At 38.3% G+C, this 17,723-nt stretch overlaps 1 protein-coding gene across 4 annotated transcripts in view; it reads right to left on the reverse strand.

The window, feature by feature from the left end:
• Window positions 1-17,723, reverse strand: part of Exoc6b (exocyst complex component 6B) — a 522,886-nt gene that overhangs the window by 231,517 nt on the left and 273,646 nt on the right. For all 4 annotated transcript variants that reach the window (XR_011365308.1, XM_069988972.1, XM_069988970.1 and 1 more), the window contains one exon: window positions 12,680-12,859. Coding sequence is in view for 3 of the 4 variants with exons in the window: in XM_069988972.1 (XP_069845073.1) it covers window positions 12,680-12,859 (180 nt within the window). In the remaining variant the exon portion in view is untranslated. The remainder of the gene's footprint in view (window positions 1-12,679; window positions 12,860-17,723) is intronic.

The raw sequence follows: 17,723 nt of genomic DNA on the forward strand, positions 1-17,723 counted from the left end.
GTTAGTGATAGCATAGAATAAACAAGAAGTGCAAAACCTCAGGGAAGGTGGCATTGCACAGGTGCAGAAAGCATGCACTCTGAATTAAACAAGTCAGATTCACATTAATGGTTCTAAATGACCTGGAGGTTAAAGGAAGGAGACTATAGTGTTGACTTGCTATTGCATAAAGAACCACTGGAAGTGGCGCTGTAGCTCAAGTGGCGGAGTGCTAGCCTTGAGCTGAAGAGCTGAGGGACATCACTCAGGCCCAGAGTTCAAGCCCTATGACCAACAAAAAAATAAATAAAAATTAAAAAAAAATAAAGAACCACTGAATTACCAATAAGATATAAACTGTAACACTTTACAATTTCATATAGAGTTTTAATTTTTAAACAGAAAAAGCAGGAAGAGGTGGTAAAGGGGAAGAAGAAGAGAAAGAAGAGGAACAGGAGAAATAACGACGACAACATAGAGAACACCCATCTAGTATCGTCTAAACATTCAACTATTGTTTGTTTTTTCTTATGATTCTCTAATTCAAATCACTGCACAAGGCTAAGGGATATAGTTAGACTGTCACTCATAATTTTATTACCAAAAATATTACATATATTTGTAAAATGTTTCTTCTATATATAAATTTAAATGGGATAAATTAGTTTTCAAAGAGAAAAATTCTTAAGGATGTAACTTTAAAGTATCAGCCACCAGGATTGAAAAAGCAGCAAGTTTTTCATGACAGAAAAAAACTTCTGAAACACAAATAAAAAGGAAAAGCTAAACTTCCAAATAAATAAACACATTAAACCAGGAACTATATAGTTTTTGACTCTCATTATACGTAAGTGATAATGTGTGTACATGTATATTAGAATTGTACAGATAATTTTGTAAATTATTTTCCAATTTGAAATAATGAATATGTTTTAAATAAATATACATTTGCATTAATGAAATAATAAAATGGAGAATGGAGGAAGATAGCAGAGGAGAAGCCGGGGGCTAAACAAGCTCTTGCGTAGAAACTAGTTTTAGTGTTCCACTGAAAAGTCCAAGGCTAGAGAGGCACACCAAGTATAGTACAGGGAGTTTGCCCAGAGAGGAAAAACTCAGGCAGCTTGGTTAAGGAAACAGATTCTAGCACCCACTGGTGTCTGTGGTGGGGGCAGTGGCAGCTGCTTCTGCAGCCACCATATCAACAGACAGAGCCCAGGTGCCAGAGAGGGTGTGCAAGCAGATTCTATTCACCACCAGCAGAAACTGACAAGGAGCAGAAGTCTTCATCCTGCTGACCACAAACAGTGTCAGACAATAGATGGTCCAAAAACCAAGGGAAAGGCATAAGTAACACACACAACATCCTCATTCCTTTTTACAGAGCAGTGGTGGGAAGGTAGCCCCTTCTCTACCACCAAAGAAGAACTCCATCTTTGATACTGACAAAGACATGGCCAAACAAGCTAGCCCTTGGCTCAGGCCTCAGAAGAATAGGAGCCATTCAACAGGTCAAAGGACCCTGACCTGTGGGGCTCAGCTCCACCCTAGGAGAAAGTTGCCCTTCCCAGAGGAAGCTCTGCCCCTGGAAGAGTGACTATCTTTACTGGGTAAACAGAGCCAGAGGCAGCCCCACCCAACTGTAGCACAGCAGCAAACCCAGTTGCTGGAGGGTAAAAGAAAATCAATTGGAAATTAGTAAACATAAATCCTGAGAATGGCTCCAGGCTGGGCTGTGTGAGTGTCTCAGGAGCTAGCCCCTCTGGGAAAAACTATTGATTGCTGATAGGCCTCAACCCTACCCACAACCTAGCCCCCTTACAGCAACTCAAACTAGAGAAAATAGCCATTCCCCACTTTTGTGCTACTCAAAGCAGATGACCCTCCCTCTGAACTATCCTGGGAGGAGTCCCCATAAGGCAGAGCTTCATTCTACCTGCTCAAACTGATTAAAGAAACCAGTTGAGCCACAGAAAAACCAGACACCCCAAACAAACCAGAGACTCCACCAATGGACTGGTTAGGGACACAGGGAAAACACAAGATCTCTCTACCCCCCCCCCCAAAAAAAAAATCAAAGAACTCTTTTTCTACCTAATTAAAAAAAATTTAATTATTTTCTACTTTTTTCATCATTTTTAAGTTCATTTTTATTTTTTAATTCTCTTTTTACTCTTTCTCCTTTTGGTCCTTTTTGGGGTATTTTGCTTTACTTAATTGATGTTCTGTTCATCCCCAGACATATACCGTCTTATATTATTAGATCTTATTCTTAATTGCGTGCATACTTAATTCAGATATTGATTACTTAATTCACAAACTCTCTGCCATAACTCCCTTAATCGTTGTATTACTTCTTTCTACTTACATAAATTTTTAAGTTTCATTTTTCAATTTTTTATTTTTCCTTTTTCCTTTTTATCATTCTTCTTTCCTTCTACCCATTTCCTCTCTCTGAATTTAGGTCTTGGTTATATTCCCTTTCTCCCTTTCTCTCCCCACATTCCTCTAATCTTATTTTCACTTCATAATTCTCCCTAAATCTATTAATTTCTGGTCTGCAGACTCCTTCTTTGATTTTCTTAGTCCAATGATCCCTAGTTGTTTGTTGTTGAGCTAGATTGTATCCATTGAACGAGATCATACATGTATTCATCTTGACTACATCAAACAATCTTTGCAACTACAGAACTCTGGTTGATGCTTGTCTGAAAGTAGTGTTCTAACGCAGAATTTGTTTTACTTTCATACCCAAATGGGCAGAACAAGCCAGAGAAACATAAGAAAAATGGCAAGTCCAGGTATCAACTCCCACTCATGATAATCAGGCAACAGAGCAGTTAATGTATAATCCAGAGGAGAGTTCCAAAAATGCTCTATGAACACTACTCGTAAGCATGCTGAATGAAAAACTAAAAGCCTACAAAGAACTCTGTGTGAGTTTTTAGGGAAATCTGTGTGATGGAGCTTAAGCAAAGATTTAATACAGGACTTTCAGGAGCATGAGGAGGCTAATCAAAGATTAATAGAGGAATTGCAAGAGAATAAACAAAGATTAATAGAGGCATCATGGAGTCTATAAACAGAAAGCTGCAGGAATCCATGGAGACTATAAAGGCAATCCTGAATGAAGACCAACAGAAGCTAGTGGAGTCCAATGAAACTATAACCAATCAACTAAAGTATCTGAGAATGAACACTGAAAAACAAATAAAGGAGGTAAAGAAGTCCATACAAGATCTAAAACAAAGATTCAACAAAAAATTTAAAGGCATTAAATCTGACCATTTAGAAGGAAAGGAAATAATCAAAGTAGAAAGTCTTGACAGTAGGTTAGACTATGAAGAAGATGGAATCTCTGGGATTGAAGACACCTTAGACACTAAAAAGAAAGAACAGACAAGTTTTCAAGACAAATCCAAGAAATATGATAGATCGATTCAACATTTAAAAGACACAATCAGAAGGCCTAATTTAAGGCTAATGGGTGTAGAGGAGAGCTTAGAGACAGAATTAAAGGTCTGGGAAAAGTATTTAAAAGGATCCTAGCAAAGAACTTCCCAAACATGCAAAAACATAGGCCTATTCAGATCCAAGAAACCTTTAGAACCCCAAATAGACCAAACCAAAACAGGACATCCCACCATCACAGGATCCATTGAGAACAAGGAAAGGATCCATAAAGCTGTTAGGGAGAAAATATCAATCACCTATAAAGGTAAACAAATCAGAATAACTTCAGATTTCTCAGCAGAGACAATAAAAGCAAGAAGAGCCTGGAATGATATATGCCACATCTTAAGACAAACAACAATCAACCAAGAATACTGTACCCAGCTAAACTCTCATCCATAATGGAAGGCCAAATAAAAACCTTCCACCACAAAGAAAAATTGAAACAATATATCTCCACCAAACCAGACCTACAAAAGATATTTAAAGATGTTTTAAACATAATAAACCAAGAAGAGCACGATAAAGGCCAGGAAATAGCTTCCAACAGAGAATCCAAGAATCAGGAAGAACCCAGTTGGCACAGCCCCCAAGAAGGTTGATAACATGGCAGAAACCACCAAACACCTCTCATTCCTAACTCTCAACATTAATGGACTTAACTCTCCAATTAAGCAACGCAGATTGTCTAGTGAGATCAAAAAGCAAAATCCTTCTATCTGCTGCCTTCAAGAGATACACCTTCCCCACAAAAACAAACATATTCTGGAAGTGAACGACTGGAATAAAATCTACCAAGCAAACAGCCCCATAAACAGGTGGGAGTTGCAATCCTAGTATCAGATAAAATAAATTTCAAATTAAAATTAGTGAGAAGAGATAAAGAAGGCTGCTATATGGTAATTAAGAGAGCTCTCCTTCAGGAGGATATTACATTTCTAAATATCTATTCACTAAACAATGGAGAAGAAACACTACTTTCACCAAGAAACACTGCTTTCTCTCAGATTTCACATACCTCCGAAGACATTAATTGTTGGGAACTTGAACACACCACTATCCCCACTAGATAGATCAACTCGGCAAAAACTCTACATAAAAACTGCAGATCTAAACAACTGCATAGATCAACTAGATTTAACAGACATCTACTGAATATTTCACTCAGCAGCATCAGAATACATGTTCTCAGCAGCACAAGGAACATTCTCCAAAATAGACCATATTTTAGGTCACAAAGCAAACTTGTCAAATTCAGAAACATTGAAGTTATGCCCTGCATTCTCTCAGACCACAAGGGAATAAAATTACAACTCAACACCAAAAGCCACCAAAGAAAGTCCTATAACAGGGGCTGGGAAGGTGGCTCGGTGGTAGAGTGCTTGCCTTGCATGCTCGAGGCCCTGGGTTCGATTCCTCAGCACCACATAAGCAAAAAGAAAAAAGCCAGAAGTGACACTGTGGCTCAAGTGGTAGAGTGCTAGTCTTGAGCTGAAGAGCTGAGGGACAGTGCCCAGGCCCAGAGTTCAGGCCCCACGACCGGACCCCCCCCCAAAAAAAAAAAAGAAAGAAAAGGAAGTCCTATAATACAAAGAGGCTGAACAACACACTGTTAAATCACCAACTGGGTCATGGAACAGATTAGAAAGGAAATTCAAATGTTCATGCTATTCAACAAAAATGAACACATAAATTACCAGCTCCTCTGGGACACAGAAAAGGCAGTATTCAGAGGCAAGTTTATAGCTCTGAGTTCCTACCTCAACAAATTGGAGAGATCTGGAACCAACAATTTAACAAGACATCTAAACCTCCTTGAAACAGAGCAGCAAATAAAACCCCAATCCAGTAGATGGAAAGAAATAATTCAAATTAAATCAGAATTAAATGAATTAGAATTAAAAAATAGAAAAAAAATCAACAAAACAAAAGAGTTGGTTCTTCAAAAAAACTTAACAAAATTGACAGACCCTTAACAAATCTTATCAGAAAAAGAACACACCCAAATAAAGAAACTCAGAGATGAGAATGGAAACATCACCACAGAAACTACCAACATTTAGAACATTAAAAGGCAATACTTCTCAAATCTCTATAATAATAAGTTTGAGAATCTGGAAGAAATGGACGATTTCCTAGCAAATACTGACATGCCAAAACTAAACCAAGATGAGTTAAATCAACTTAACAGACCCATATCAAGCATTGAAACAGAAACAGCAATAAGAGGAAGTGGCAGGGCTGGGAAGGTGGCTCAGTGGTAGAGCACTTGCCTTGCATGCTTGAGGCCCTGGGTTCGATTCCTCAGCACCACATAAGCAAAAAGAAAAAAGCGGGAAGTGGCGCTGTGGCTCAAGCGGTAGAGCGCTAGCCTTGAACTGAAGAGCTGAGGGACAGCGGCCAGGCCCAGAGTTCAGGCCCCACAACCGGACCCCCCCCCCCAAAAAAGAAATGGCACTGTGGCTCAAGTGGTAGAGTGCTCACCTAGAGCTGAAGAGCTGAGGGACAGCGCCCAGGCCCAGAGTTCAAGGCTCACAACCGACCAAAACAAAACACAACAAAGAAAGGTCTATTTAGAAACAAAAATAAGAGACCTCCCATGTAGAAAAGGCCAGGACCCAATGGATTTACAGCAGAATTCCATAAGGCCTTCAAAGCAGAACTCATACCAATACTCCTCCAACTCTTCAATGAAATTGAAAGAGAAAGTTCACTACTGAACTCTTTCTGTGAAGCCATGGTAACCCTCATCCCAAAACCAGGCAGGGACTAATCAAAGAAAGAGAACTATAGACCCATTTCTTTGATGAACATGGATGCAAAACTTCTCAACAAAATTTTTGCCAATCGACTTCAACGATTCATCCAAAAAATCATATACCATGATCAAACAGGATTCATTTCAGGGATGCAAAGCTGGTTCTATATATGCAAATCAATATAATTCATCACATCAACAAGAACAAGGATAAGAAACACATAGTTATAGATGCAGAAAAAGCATTTGACAAGATCTAACACCCCTTTATGATGAAGGCTCTAGAAAAACTAGGAATCCATGGAACATTCCTCAATACAATAAAGGCTGTATATGACAAACCTACAGCCAGCATTATACTTAATGGAGAAAAACTAAAGCTGTTTCCTCTTAACTAAGGGATGAGACAAGGATGTTCACGCCACTTCTCTTCAATTTAGTATTAGAACACCTAGCTACAACAATAAGACAAGATGCAAATGTAAAGGGGATCCAAATAGGGAAAGATGAAGTAAAACTCTCCCTCTTTGCAGATGACATGATCTTGTATTTAAAGAATCGCACGGACTCCACTCCCAAATTACTCACACTGATTCAAAATTTTGGCAAAGTAGCAGGGTATAAAATTAACCCTCAAAATTCAATGCCTATTTTGTTTACCAACAATGAGAAGAGTGTGGTTGAAATCAGAACAGCAACTCAATAACCCCACAAAAAAATAAAATACTTAGGAATTAACTAAAGAATTGAAGGACCTCTATGATGAAAACTTTAAACACGGGAAAATGGAAATTAAAGCAGAACTAAGGAAGTGGAAAAACCTCCCATGCTCCTGGATTGGGAGGATCAACATCATGAAAATGGCAATACTTCCCAAGGCTATCTACAAATTCAATGCGATACCTATCAATATTCCAACCTCATTCATTGATGAAATAGAAGCAATCCCAAAATTCATATGAAACAATAAAGGACCTCAAATAACAAAAAAATCCTTAGCAGAAATACAAGGAATATCAAATACCAAATTTCAAACTCTACTACAAAGCTACAGTAATCAAAACAGCTTGGTACTGGCACAAGAACAGACCTGAGGACCAATGGAATAGAACTGAAGATCCAGAAATGAACCCACAAACCAATAGCCATCTAATCCTCGATAAGGGAGCTAAAAAAAATAGAATAGAAGAAAGACAGCCTCTTCAGTAAATGGTGCTGGCAAAATTGGTTAAACATCTGTAGAAAACTAAAGGTAGATCCTTATATATCACCCTTTACCAGAATCAACTGCAAATGAAAAAAAGATCTCCAAATCAAAGTAGACACCCTGAAAAAAATTACAGGAAGGAGCAGGGGAAACTCTAGGGCTCCCTGGCACAGGCTAAAATTTTCTTAAAAAAGACACAGAAGCACAACAAATCAAAGAAAGGTTGGACAAATGGGATTGCATGAAATTGCAGAGCTTCTGCATGGCAAAGGACATAGCTAGCGCGATCAATAGAAAACCAACGAATTGAGAGAAGATCTTCACTAGCCATGCAACAGACAAGGACCTCATATCTAAAGTATACTTACAACTCAAAAAATTAAATCCCCCAACAACCAATCTTCAAAGAAACAGATTAAAAAGTGGGCTAAACGACTTAAAGAGAGACTTCTCTGAAAGGAAATCAGAATGGCCAATATGAAGAAATGCTCAACTTCTCTAGCGCTAAAAGAAATGCAAAACAAAACAACAATGAGATTCTACCTCACCCCAGTTAGAACGGCTATAATCAAGAAATCTAATAACAACAGGAGGGGATGTGCCAAAAGGGAAACCCTATTATATGGTTGGTGAGAGTGTATACTTGATCAACCACTTTTGAAGGCAGGTATAGAGGTTCCTCAAAAGACTACACATAGAACTCCCCTATGACCCAGCAATCCCACTTTGGGGCATTTACCCAAATGATTACAAACAAGGCCATACAAAAGCTACCAGCACAACTATGTTTATTTACCATAGCTAAGATATGGAACCAACCCAGATGCCCCTCAGTAGATTAATGGATCAAGAAAATGTGGTACATATATATACAATGGAATTCTATGCCTTCATCAGAAAGAATGACATCACCCCATTTGTTAGGAAATAGAAAGACTTGGAAAAAATTCTATTAAGTGAAGTAAGCCAGGCCCAAAGAAACATAGGTTCCATGCTTTCCCTTATGTGCAATAACTAGTATATGTCTAGGACAAGGAGAAAAGGTCAAAACCTATGTACATTTGACCATATAAGATGATGCTAAGTGAAATGAACCCCAAGATAGGGAAACAAAAGGTGATAACTTTGTTGCTGTTGTTTTTAATGTTCTTATAATGTAGTGTGTGATTTTTTCTGTTTCTTTTGTATGTTCTTCCCTCATGGTATAATCCCTATTTTTACTGTATTTGATTCTGGTGCCCTGCAACTTGTATATACATTTTTCTAATTTAGGAAGGGGAAGGGAAATAACAAAATGCTGAAAGAAGGATACAGGTTGACCCACTGTAACAATGAGATATATAAGACACTATGTTGAAAACAAACTTTACAGCTTTGGGGTGGGGGTTGGGAGAAGGGGCAAGGGAGAAGTTGGGGAGGTTGGAAGGGAAGAGATGGTAGGAGAAAATCAAAGGAGGGGTAACAATGCTCAATAGGAAATGTACTCATTACCTTACTCATGTAAATGTAACACCTTTGTACAGTATCTTTACTATAAGAAATAATGAAATCAAATTTTATGACTATTTAAAATAGTTGACTGACATAATTGCTCATTCTACTCCTAATTTATATTAATTCTTCACTATAAAAAATGTAACATTTTACCAATCATAATTCTATATGAATTTTATAACAGAGCTATGATGATTTCATTGTTAATATTTTAACCATGGAAAAGGTAAGCAGATTTTAAGAAGATTCTGAGACAGTGAAAAAACAAAGGCTATCTACAATTGTGTATCAGAATATCTATCACCAGAAATTTTTTGTGCATATTGAAAGCTATCACTGTCGAGGGATACTCAGACAGGGAGTTGGGAAACCATGGCTTTTCTTTTTTTTTTTTTAATTTAATTTAATTTTATTTGTGAACATACTGTACAGAGGAGTTACAATTACATGGGCAAGATAATGCGTACATTTCTTACCATGCATTGCACCCTCCTCCTTTGGTTTACCCTTCACATCCCTTCCCAGCCTCCTCCCACCCCCCAATCCCAATTCTTCTCCTTCCCCCCCCTTCCCCCCCCCCCCCGCACCGACGTTGTAAAGCTCGTTTTGGACATGACAACTTGTACTTCTCATTGTTGCAACAGGTCCACCTGTATCCTTAAACAACTGGTTTTTCCCCATCTCCTCCACAAGTTATACTGACATCAAATATAGTGAAAGCAGGGGTTATAATGTTGGGGAGGGACATACAAAGCAACAAAGAGATAATCTTATAAATGCGTTAGAAACACATGCATGAAAGAAAAAAAACATTAAAATACATATCTAAGGGTTCATTTTCCTGACCTTACATTATCTGACCTTTTCCGCTTGACATATACTAGATATTGCAAATAAGGGAAACCATGGGACCTATGTTTCTTTGGGCCTGGCTTACTTCACTTAATATAATTTTTTCCAAGTTTTTCCATTTCCTAACAAATGGGGCCATGTCTATAGCCATCTAATCTTCGATAAGGGCGCTAAAACAATAGAATGGAAGAAAGACAGCCTCTTCAGTAAATGGTGCTGGCAAAATTGGTTAACTACATGTAGAAAACTAAAGCTAGATCCTTATATATCACCCTGCACCAGAATCAACTCCAAATGGATCAAAGACCTTGAAGTCAAAGCAGACACTCTGAAAACATTACAGGATGGAAAAGGAGAAACCCTAGGTCTCCTTGGTTCAGGCCAAAATTTTTTGAATAGAGACCCGGAAACACAACAAATCAAAGAAAGGTTGGACAAATGGGATTGCATAAAGTTGCAGAGCTTCTGCAGGGCAAATGACATAGCTAGCAAGATCAATAGAAAGCCCACGGATTGGGAGAAGATCTTTACTAGCCATACAACGGACAAGGGTCTCATATCTAAAATATACTTGGAACTCAAAAAATTAAACCATGGCTTTTCAAGAAGCAACATTTACCTGTTTAGGCACAGACTCAGCAGATTCTTGTCCAATCCACTCAGCCTCAAGAACAAAGGAGATTTGCCCTATATACCCTTAAAGCAGAAAGCAAATTTTATCCCAGATATGACTACATACTATTCCACTGACTAGCTACTTCTCAGTGCTACATTTCCATTGCATAGGTTTAGTTCTTTAAGTTCCAGTTTCCTGCCACGTACTTTCCTCCCCCTAGTACATCACTTTATTTCAAATTAGATTCAACATACAAATTCTAGACAAATATTCAGACTATAGACAGAGCTGAAAGTTCTGGAGAAAGTAGTAAAAAGACACTAGCAACTTATTTTTTTTCCACGTCTTTAAAAAAAATTTTTTTTGGTAATTTCTGATCTGAGTAGTGCTGAGTTCTTCTCAAAACATTTGCACAGAGGATAGGAATGTGGCTTAGTGGTAAAGTGCTTGCCTAGCATGCAGGAAGCCCTGGGTTGATTCATCAGTACCACATAAACAAAAAAGCTGGAAGCAGCACTGTGGCTCAAGTGGCAGAATGTTAGCCTTAAGCAAAAGAAACTCAGGGACAATGCCCAGGCTCAGAGTTCAAGCCCTAAAACCAATAAAACCAACAACAACAACAAGAAAAACAACAAAAACCCAAAGAAAAAAATTGCACAATTCTAAAAGATGCTAAATAGCTGATATTTCTTAGAAAACAAAATTCTACAGTCCTTGTTGGTATGGAAGAGTTGATGACACCTTAGACTCCTACAAACACCCTGAAAAAAACATATCTGGCCACAGGGATACCCCCAATACACTATGACTGCAACCCACGCCTGACCCAGATCAGGCCATGATGGGACTAAGGTACTTAGAACCTCAAACCACAGTCAGCTACTTATTCTTCTTGCTCAGTAAAAGATACCCCTTTATTGGTAGGAGATAAATATCCCGAGGAATTTCTATGCATTTTAAAGACAATGTCTATCAACAAAAAAATCAATAAGAAGAGACAAAATTATATGACTGGAAAAAAGTCATGAAACAAAACCATCAATAGGTAGGTAAATAATAAATGTCAATAAATGATGACTTCAATAAATGGTGACTTTAAATGATTGTTACTAATATGCTCAAATAAAATAGAGACAAATTAAAAATTTGAAAATAAAGAGTTCCAGCCAAGAATTTCAATTTGCAATCCCAGATATTCAGGAAGATGGGAATGGTGGCACAAATGGATCACCCTGACTACATAGGAGGCACAAATAGGAAAGTTGAGGATCAGGCAGGCTCAGGCAAAAAAAAAAAAATGAGAACCTACCAAAAAATAATTAATGCATAAAACAACTCAGGGTGTGGCTCAAATCGTAGAGCCCCTCCTAGCAAGTGCAAGGCCCTAATAGAGAGAGAGAGAGAGAGAGAGAGAGAGAGAGAGAGAGAGAGAGAGAGACCGAGACCGAGACCGAGACCGAGACCGAGACCGAGACCGAGACCGAGACCTCAGAACTAAATATCTCCAACCTGAAGTTCTAACTACTAGATCTCTTTCATTTTCCTACCAAGGCATTCATTATGTCTTTTTTTTGGGGGGGGGGTCTGGTCGTGGGGCCTGAACTCTGGGCCTGGGCACTGTCCCTCAGTTCTTCAGCTCAAGGCTAGTGCTCCACCACTTGAGCCACAGCGCCACTTCAGGCTTTTTTTCTTTTTGCTTATGTGGTGCTGGGGAATCGAACCCAGGACCTCAGGCATGCAAGGCAAGCACTCCACCATAGAGCCACCTTCCCAGCCCCTCATTATGTCTTTATACTAATTTCCTTGAAGCTAATAGAAGACACAATGGTAGGGACCACAATAAAAAGAAACAAAATGCAAAAGTTAATAAAAATGATTAAAAAAATGATTCTAGATGTCAGTACTGATAAATGGAGCATGAGATTTTATAAACTAAAGACTTCAGGCAGGCAACCGGTGGCTCGCACCTGTAACCCTAGCTACTCAGGAGACTGAGATCTGAGGATCACGATTCAAAGCCAGCCCACAGGCAGGAAAAGTCTGTGAGACTCTTATCTCCAATAAACCACTAGAAAACTGGAACTGGCACTGTGGCTCAAGTGATAGGATGCTCACCTTGAGCTGAAGGGAGCAAGACAGCGCCCAAGCCCAGAGTTCAAGCCCCATGACCTACAAAAACAAAAAACAAAACAAAAAACAAACAAAACCCAAAGAGTTGTCTGGTTAGGTTTGCCAGAAGGTAACATTTTCACCAGGTTATAGTTCAACACATTTTTTTTCTCTCTTATTAAAAGGCAAAATAAGAGCAACTGTCACTTACAGGAAGGTGTGTGAATACAGCAAAGGTGCTGCGCAAGAAGGCAATGAGGTCTACTAGGTAATCACTTGCTTTGTTGTGTAAGTCTCCTGTCATCCAGTCGTAGTCTGCTAGCTGTAGAAACTGATCAATCTTCTGATTTAAATTGGTATAAATCTCTTCTTCAGCTGCATGCCTAGCATCCTGTGAAATAATATGAAATTTGAAAAATCATATATACTTCCAGTATAAAAAGACAGAAGTCAGCCGGGTGCCAGTGGCTCATGCCTGGAATCCTAGCTACTCAGGAGGCTGAGATCTGAGGATCACAGTTCAAAGCCAGCCCGGGGAAGAAAGTCCGTGAAACTCTTATCTCTAATAAACCAGAAAACCAGAAGTGGCGCTGTAGCTCAAGTGGTAGAGTGCTAGCCTTGAGCTGAAGAGCTGAGGGACAGTGCTCAGGCCCAGCTTCAATCCCCATGATCCAAAAAAAAAAAAAAAAAAAAAAAATCAAGACAGAAGTTTTAGCAACTTGGCATGAGCTCACATTTATATCCATTTAGTAACACAGTAAGAATACTGAATCATGTTTCCTTCCTTTTGACTAAAAGCATGCTGCAGTCATTTCTAGCTTTGTGTGGGGAGTTTTGCTTGTTTTTTTCTCAGCAAGAAATCCTATTATTTTGTTGCACTGAATGGGACAACTAGCTTCACGACACTTAGTAATCTTTATCACTTTAATTTTATCTCTGTTCAAAACTAAGTTACTCTTGGAATCCTATTCCTTTTCTACTCTAGGAACTACAAGCAGCTCATTCCTGCCAAAAACAAGTTCTCTATACCCTCTGCTTCCATCATACAGTTTAGAAGTATCCTCATATATCCACTTAATCTTATCTCTACTCACTAGTTACTGTCATAGCTTTCTGGTTTCTTTATCATCAACTTTTCTGAAGGACTGACATATACTGAGGTTTGCTAAAATTGTGACTACACAACACCCATCCTGCAAGTTGCTAAGACAATAGCAAAGAGTCCCAAGATCAAAGGAGTTAATAAAAGATACATGATAAACACAAGCATATCAAAGGTTCTAAGAAGTATTACTGGATTTATTTTCCTAGGAAAAATATTTTCAGGACAAACAACATGGATGAGTTCATGCTCACCCATCATCAATAACTTGCTACCATATCCCACATTCATTTTTCAGTGTGTTCTTAATGTCTATTAAACATCCTCTACATAAAATGGTGTCTTTTCATGGCCTTAATGATAAAGTGTACTCCTGACTTTTCATCTCCTTCTCTAGACTCAAGACTTCTCATTTATCCTGAATGATTTGTTATGCAAATAATGTAGCATTTAATGGATCTATGAAAAATATATTCTCCTTCAAGCACCAGGTACTTGGCTGCTTATGGATACCTTTATCCTCTAGAAAATTTAGAATGGAATGGTGGAGGTCTCAGCTCATTATATTCTATATTGTTCACATGTTCATTCAGACCTAGGAAGAAGACTAAGGAACAGATTAGATTCCATTCTTTCATTCACTTGACAGTAAATTCTATAAATTCCTAAATTTCTTTAACCTGTAAAAATAACTGACTAGTTAACATTAACTAGTGAGAACAGACATGGTAAAACCTAAGAATATTTATAAGCAATGCAAAAGAGCTAAAGGATATAGAGAAACTTCCACGTGTTTAAATTCAGCATAACTTTATATTTGCATACTTTAATGTAGTTCATGACTATATAAATGTTTTTAAAGTAATTGCAATTTATTAAAAAAAATTTTTTTTTGATCAGTCGTGGGTCTTCAACTCTGGGGCAAGCACTCTACTGCTTGAGCTACAGCGCCACTTCCGGTTTTCTGGCAGTTAATTGGAGATAAGAGTCTCATGGACTTTTCTGCCCAGAACCGAGATCCTCAGATCTCAGCCTCCTGAGTACATAGGATTACAGGTGTGAGCCTAGCAAAAATCATTGTTTTTACAAATTACATATATAGACCATATATGTGTATATATTGTGGAACATATTGAACTAACAAATATAAATAACACGCTAATTACATCATAAATCACATTGAATATGTATAACTTCTGTGATGAAAACCCTTGAAACCTACTTGCAAAGAAATTTTCAAGAGCACAACATATTAATTACAGTCACCATGTTGAAGAAGTCCTCTGAAAATAATGCCCAATTCAAATTAGGTGCCGTTGACCAAAACTACACAAGCCCTGTCCCCAACTCCACACCCAGCCCATGTGACTGTGCTTCTGCTCTCCACATCTGAGTTCAATGTTTTTAGATTCCACAAGTGATCTTAATAGAGATCATGTGACATCTGTCTCGTGGTGTCTGCCTAACGTCAAGTAACATAATGCCCTCCAGGTTCAGCCAAGTTGTCACAGAAGAACAGGAATTCCTTCATTCTTTCCCTTCCCACACGCCCACTCCCATTCCCACCCCACAAGTGCTAGGGCTTGAACTCAGGGCTTGGGCACTACCCCTGAGTCTCTTTGTGCTCAAGGCTGGCACGCCACCACTTGAGCCACAGCACCACTTCCAGCTATTTCTGTGTAGTTTGAAAGGTCTCAAGACCTTCAAGACCTTTCCTGCTTGGGCTAGCTTGGAACTGCAAGCCTCAGATTTCAATTTCCTGAATAACTAGGATTACAGAAGTGAGCAACCAACACCTGGCAATTCCTGAGGCTCAATAAATTCTATTGTGAGTATTCTCCACACTCCATTCCACACTTCAATATGGTGACAAACACATAAGTTGACTTGTTGGCTACTGGGGATCGGCCACAATGAGTATGGGAGTGCATGTGTCATCCCAACATATTGATTTCATTTGCTGTTATGTATCGAGTATTTCCCATAATTTACTGTGCTAATTTACAACTTCCCAAACAGGTGCACTTTTCTTCACATCCTTCTCATCATTTCTCAGCATCTGCCTTACTGCTGGTAGCCATTCTACCAGGTATAAGGTGACTTTTCACTTTGATCTTAATTTACATTTGTCTCACAATTAGGAAAGTTGAGCATTATTCACATAGCTTTGGCCACTGGTATGCAGTAGTTAAGAAATGTCTTCTAAGGTCCTTTGCTCTTGTTTAATAGTGCTACTTGTTTTATTACTATAGAGCTGTAAGCATTTATAAGAAATTTTGGAAATTGATCCTTTATCAGATCTACATGGCTTTCAGATGTGTTCTCCCATTCTGAAGTCTGACATGTGTCCTCATTGACTGTCTGTTGTTGTACAGACCCTTTTTAGTTGGAGGTAATCCGTTCACTGTTACTTTTGTCACCTGTACTTCAATAGTCATATAAAAAAGAAAAATCATTGCCCAGGCCAATGACATTGAGCTTTTTTTTTTTATTGTCTTCTTCTAGCATCTGAGGCCTAAGATTTCTATCTCTAATTCACCTGGAATTGATTTTTTAATATTGTGTGAAGTGATGGATAAGTTTTTCTCCTCCCTCCACCTTCAAGAATGAGGATTAAACAAACCCAAGGCCTTTATGTATGCTAGAAAAGTCTTCTACTCTTGAGTCCTTTACCACGCAATGACATAGTCTTGTACTTTTTTGCCCTAGATCCACCTCAAACTGTAATCCTCCTACCTCTGCCTCCTGAGCAGCAGGGATTAAAGATTTGTACCACCACTTCCAGCTTACTTATTGAGATTGCATCTAAATTGTTTTTCTTTTGAGGGGTGGGAGCAGGAACTAGTCTTAGACCATCATCATCCTTTTTCTGCCTCCAGAGTAGTTAGGTGTTCTTCCACACCTCTCTCAAATTTAATTCTTGGACATGCAGCTAATCAGAATTCCCAGTCATACTTCTTAAACAGTATGCCCTTTTATTTGGATTTCTAGGCTCTCCTTTTTGTAGTTCCATTAAGCTGTGTGTCTGTTTTTAGGACAATACCATTTGAGGTTTTATTGGTGCTATTTTTAGAGGTAGTGGAGATTGAATTCAGGACCTTGCACTTGCTAGGCTGGTGCTCTACCACTTGAGCCATGGTTAATTGGAGGTTATTCTGCCTGGGATGTTTTGAACCATAATCCTCCAGATCTCAGCCTTCTGTGTGATTAATTAATTTAATTATTTTATTTTATTAATGAATTAATTAATTTTTGTCAGTCCTGGGGCTTCACCTCAGGGCATGGGATGCACCTGAGCTGCTTTTACACAAGGCCATCACTCTACTACTCCAGCCACAGCATCACGTCCGGCTTTTATTGTTTATGTGATCCTGAAGAATCTAATCTGGGGCTTCATGCATGCTAGACAAGCACTCTACCACTAGCCCCCAGACATGATTTTGAAACCAAGTAGTACTGGGATATCTCTAGCTTTTATCTTCTTGGTCATGATAAGTTTGACTATGAAAATCATTTGTCTTTTAATATGTCATAGGATTGCTTGATCTATCACTGTACAATTGAAATTTTGCTAAAGACTGTATTAAATATGTGAATCAATGTGGGTAGCATGGAGTTTTTAAAAAAATATAATAAAGTCTCACTATGTTACCCTCAAATTCCTGTGCTCAAGTGATCCCTGCTTCAGCCTAGTAGCTGGGATTACAGAAGCAAACAACTATATGTAGCCATCATTTTAATATTAATTCTTCTAATCCAGGAAAATAATGTCCTTATTTATTTGTGTCTTACACAATTTTTTTCATCAATGTTTTATAATATTTAACAGGTCTTTCACCTACAAAGACTTCATGCTTATATTGTTACATTGCTTTTATGCTAATCTTAAATTAACCATGAATTACTATTTTACTAGGCTTTTTTTCATTAGAAGACAATTTGTGAACATTTTGAGTTTGAAAAAAAGTTAGCAGGAAGTACAGCCTTTCCCTTCAACACATGCTATTACCCCTTGCATTAGTGTGTAAACTTTTACAAGTAATGACTCAGTATTAGAATTTTACTACTAATGAAAGTCTGTAATTTACATTAGGGTTTATCCTTTCTGTTCTCTAGGTATTGAAAAACACACATTAAATATTTACCAATACAA

This window comes from Dipodomys merriami, unplaced genomic scaffold, assembly GCF_024711535.1.
Source record: "Dipodomys merriami isolate MVZ:Mamm:240054 unplaced genomic scaffold, mDipMer1.0.p SCAF_37, whole genome shotgun sequence".
NCBI lineage: Eukaryota > Metazoa > Chordata > Mammalia > Rodentia > Heteromyidae > Dipodomys > Dipodomys merriami.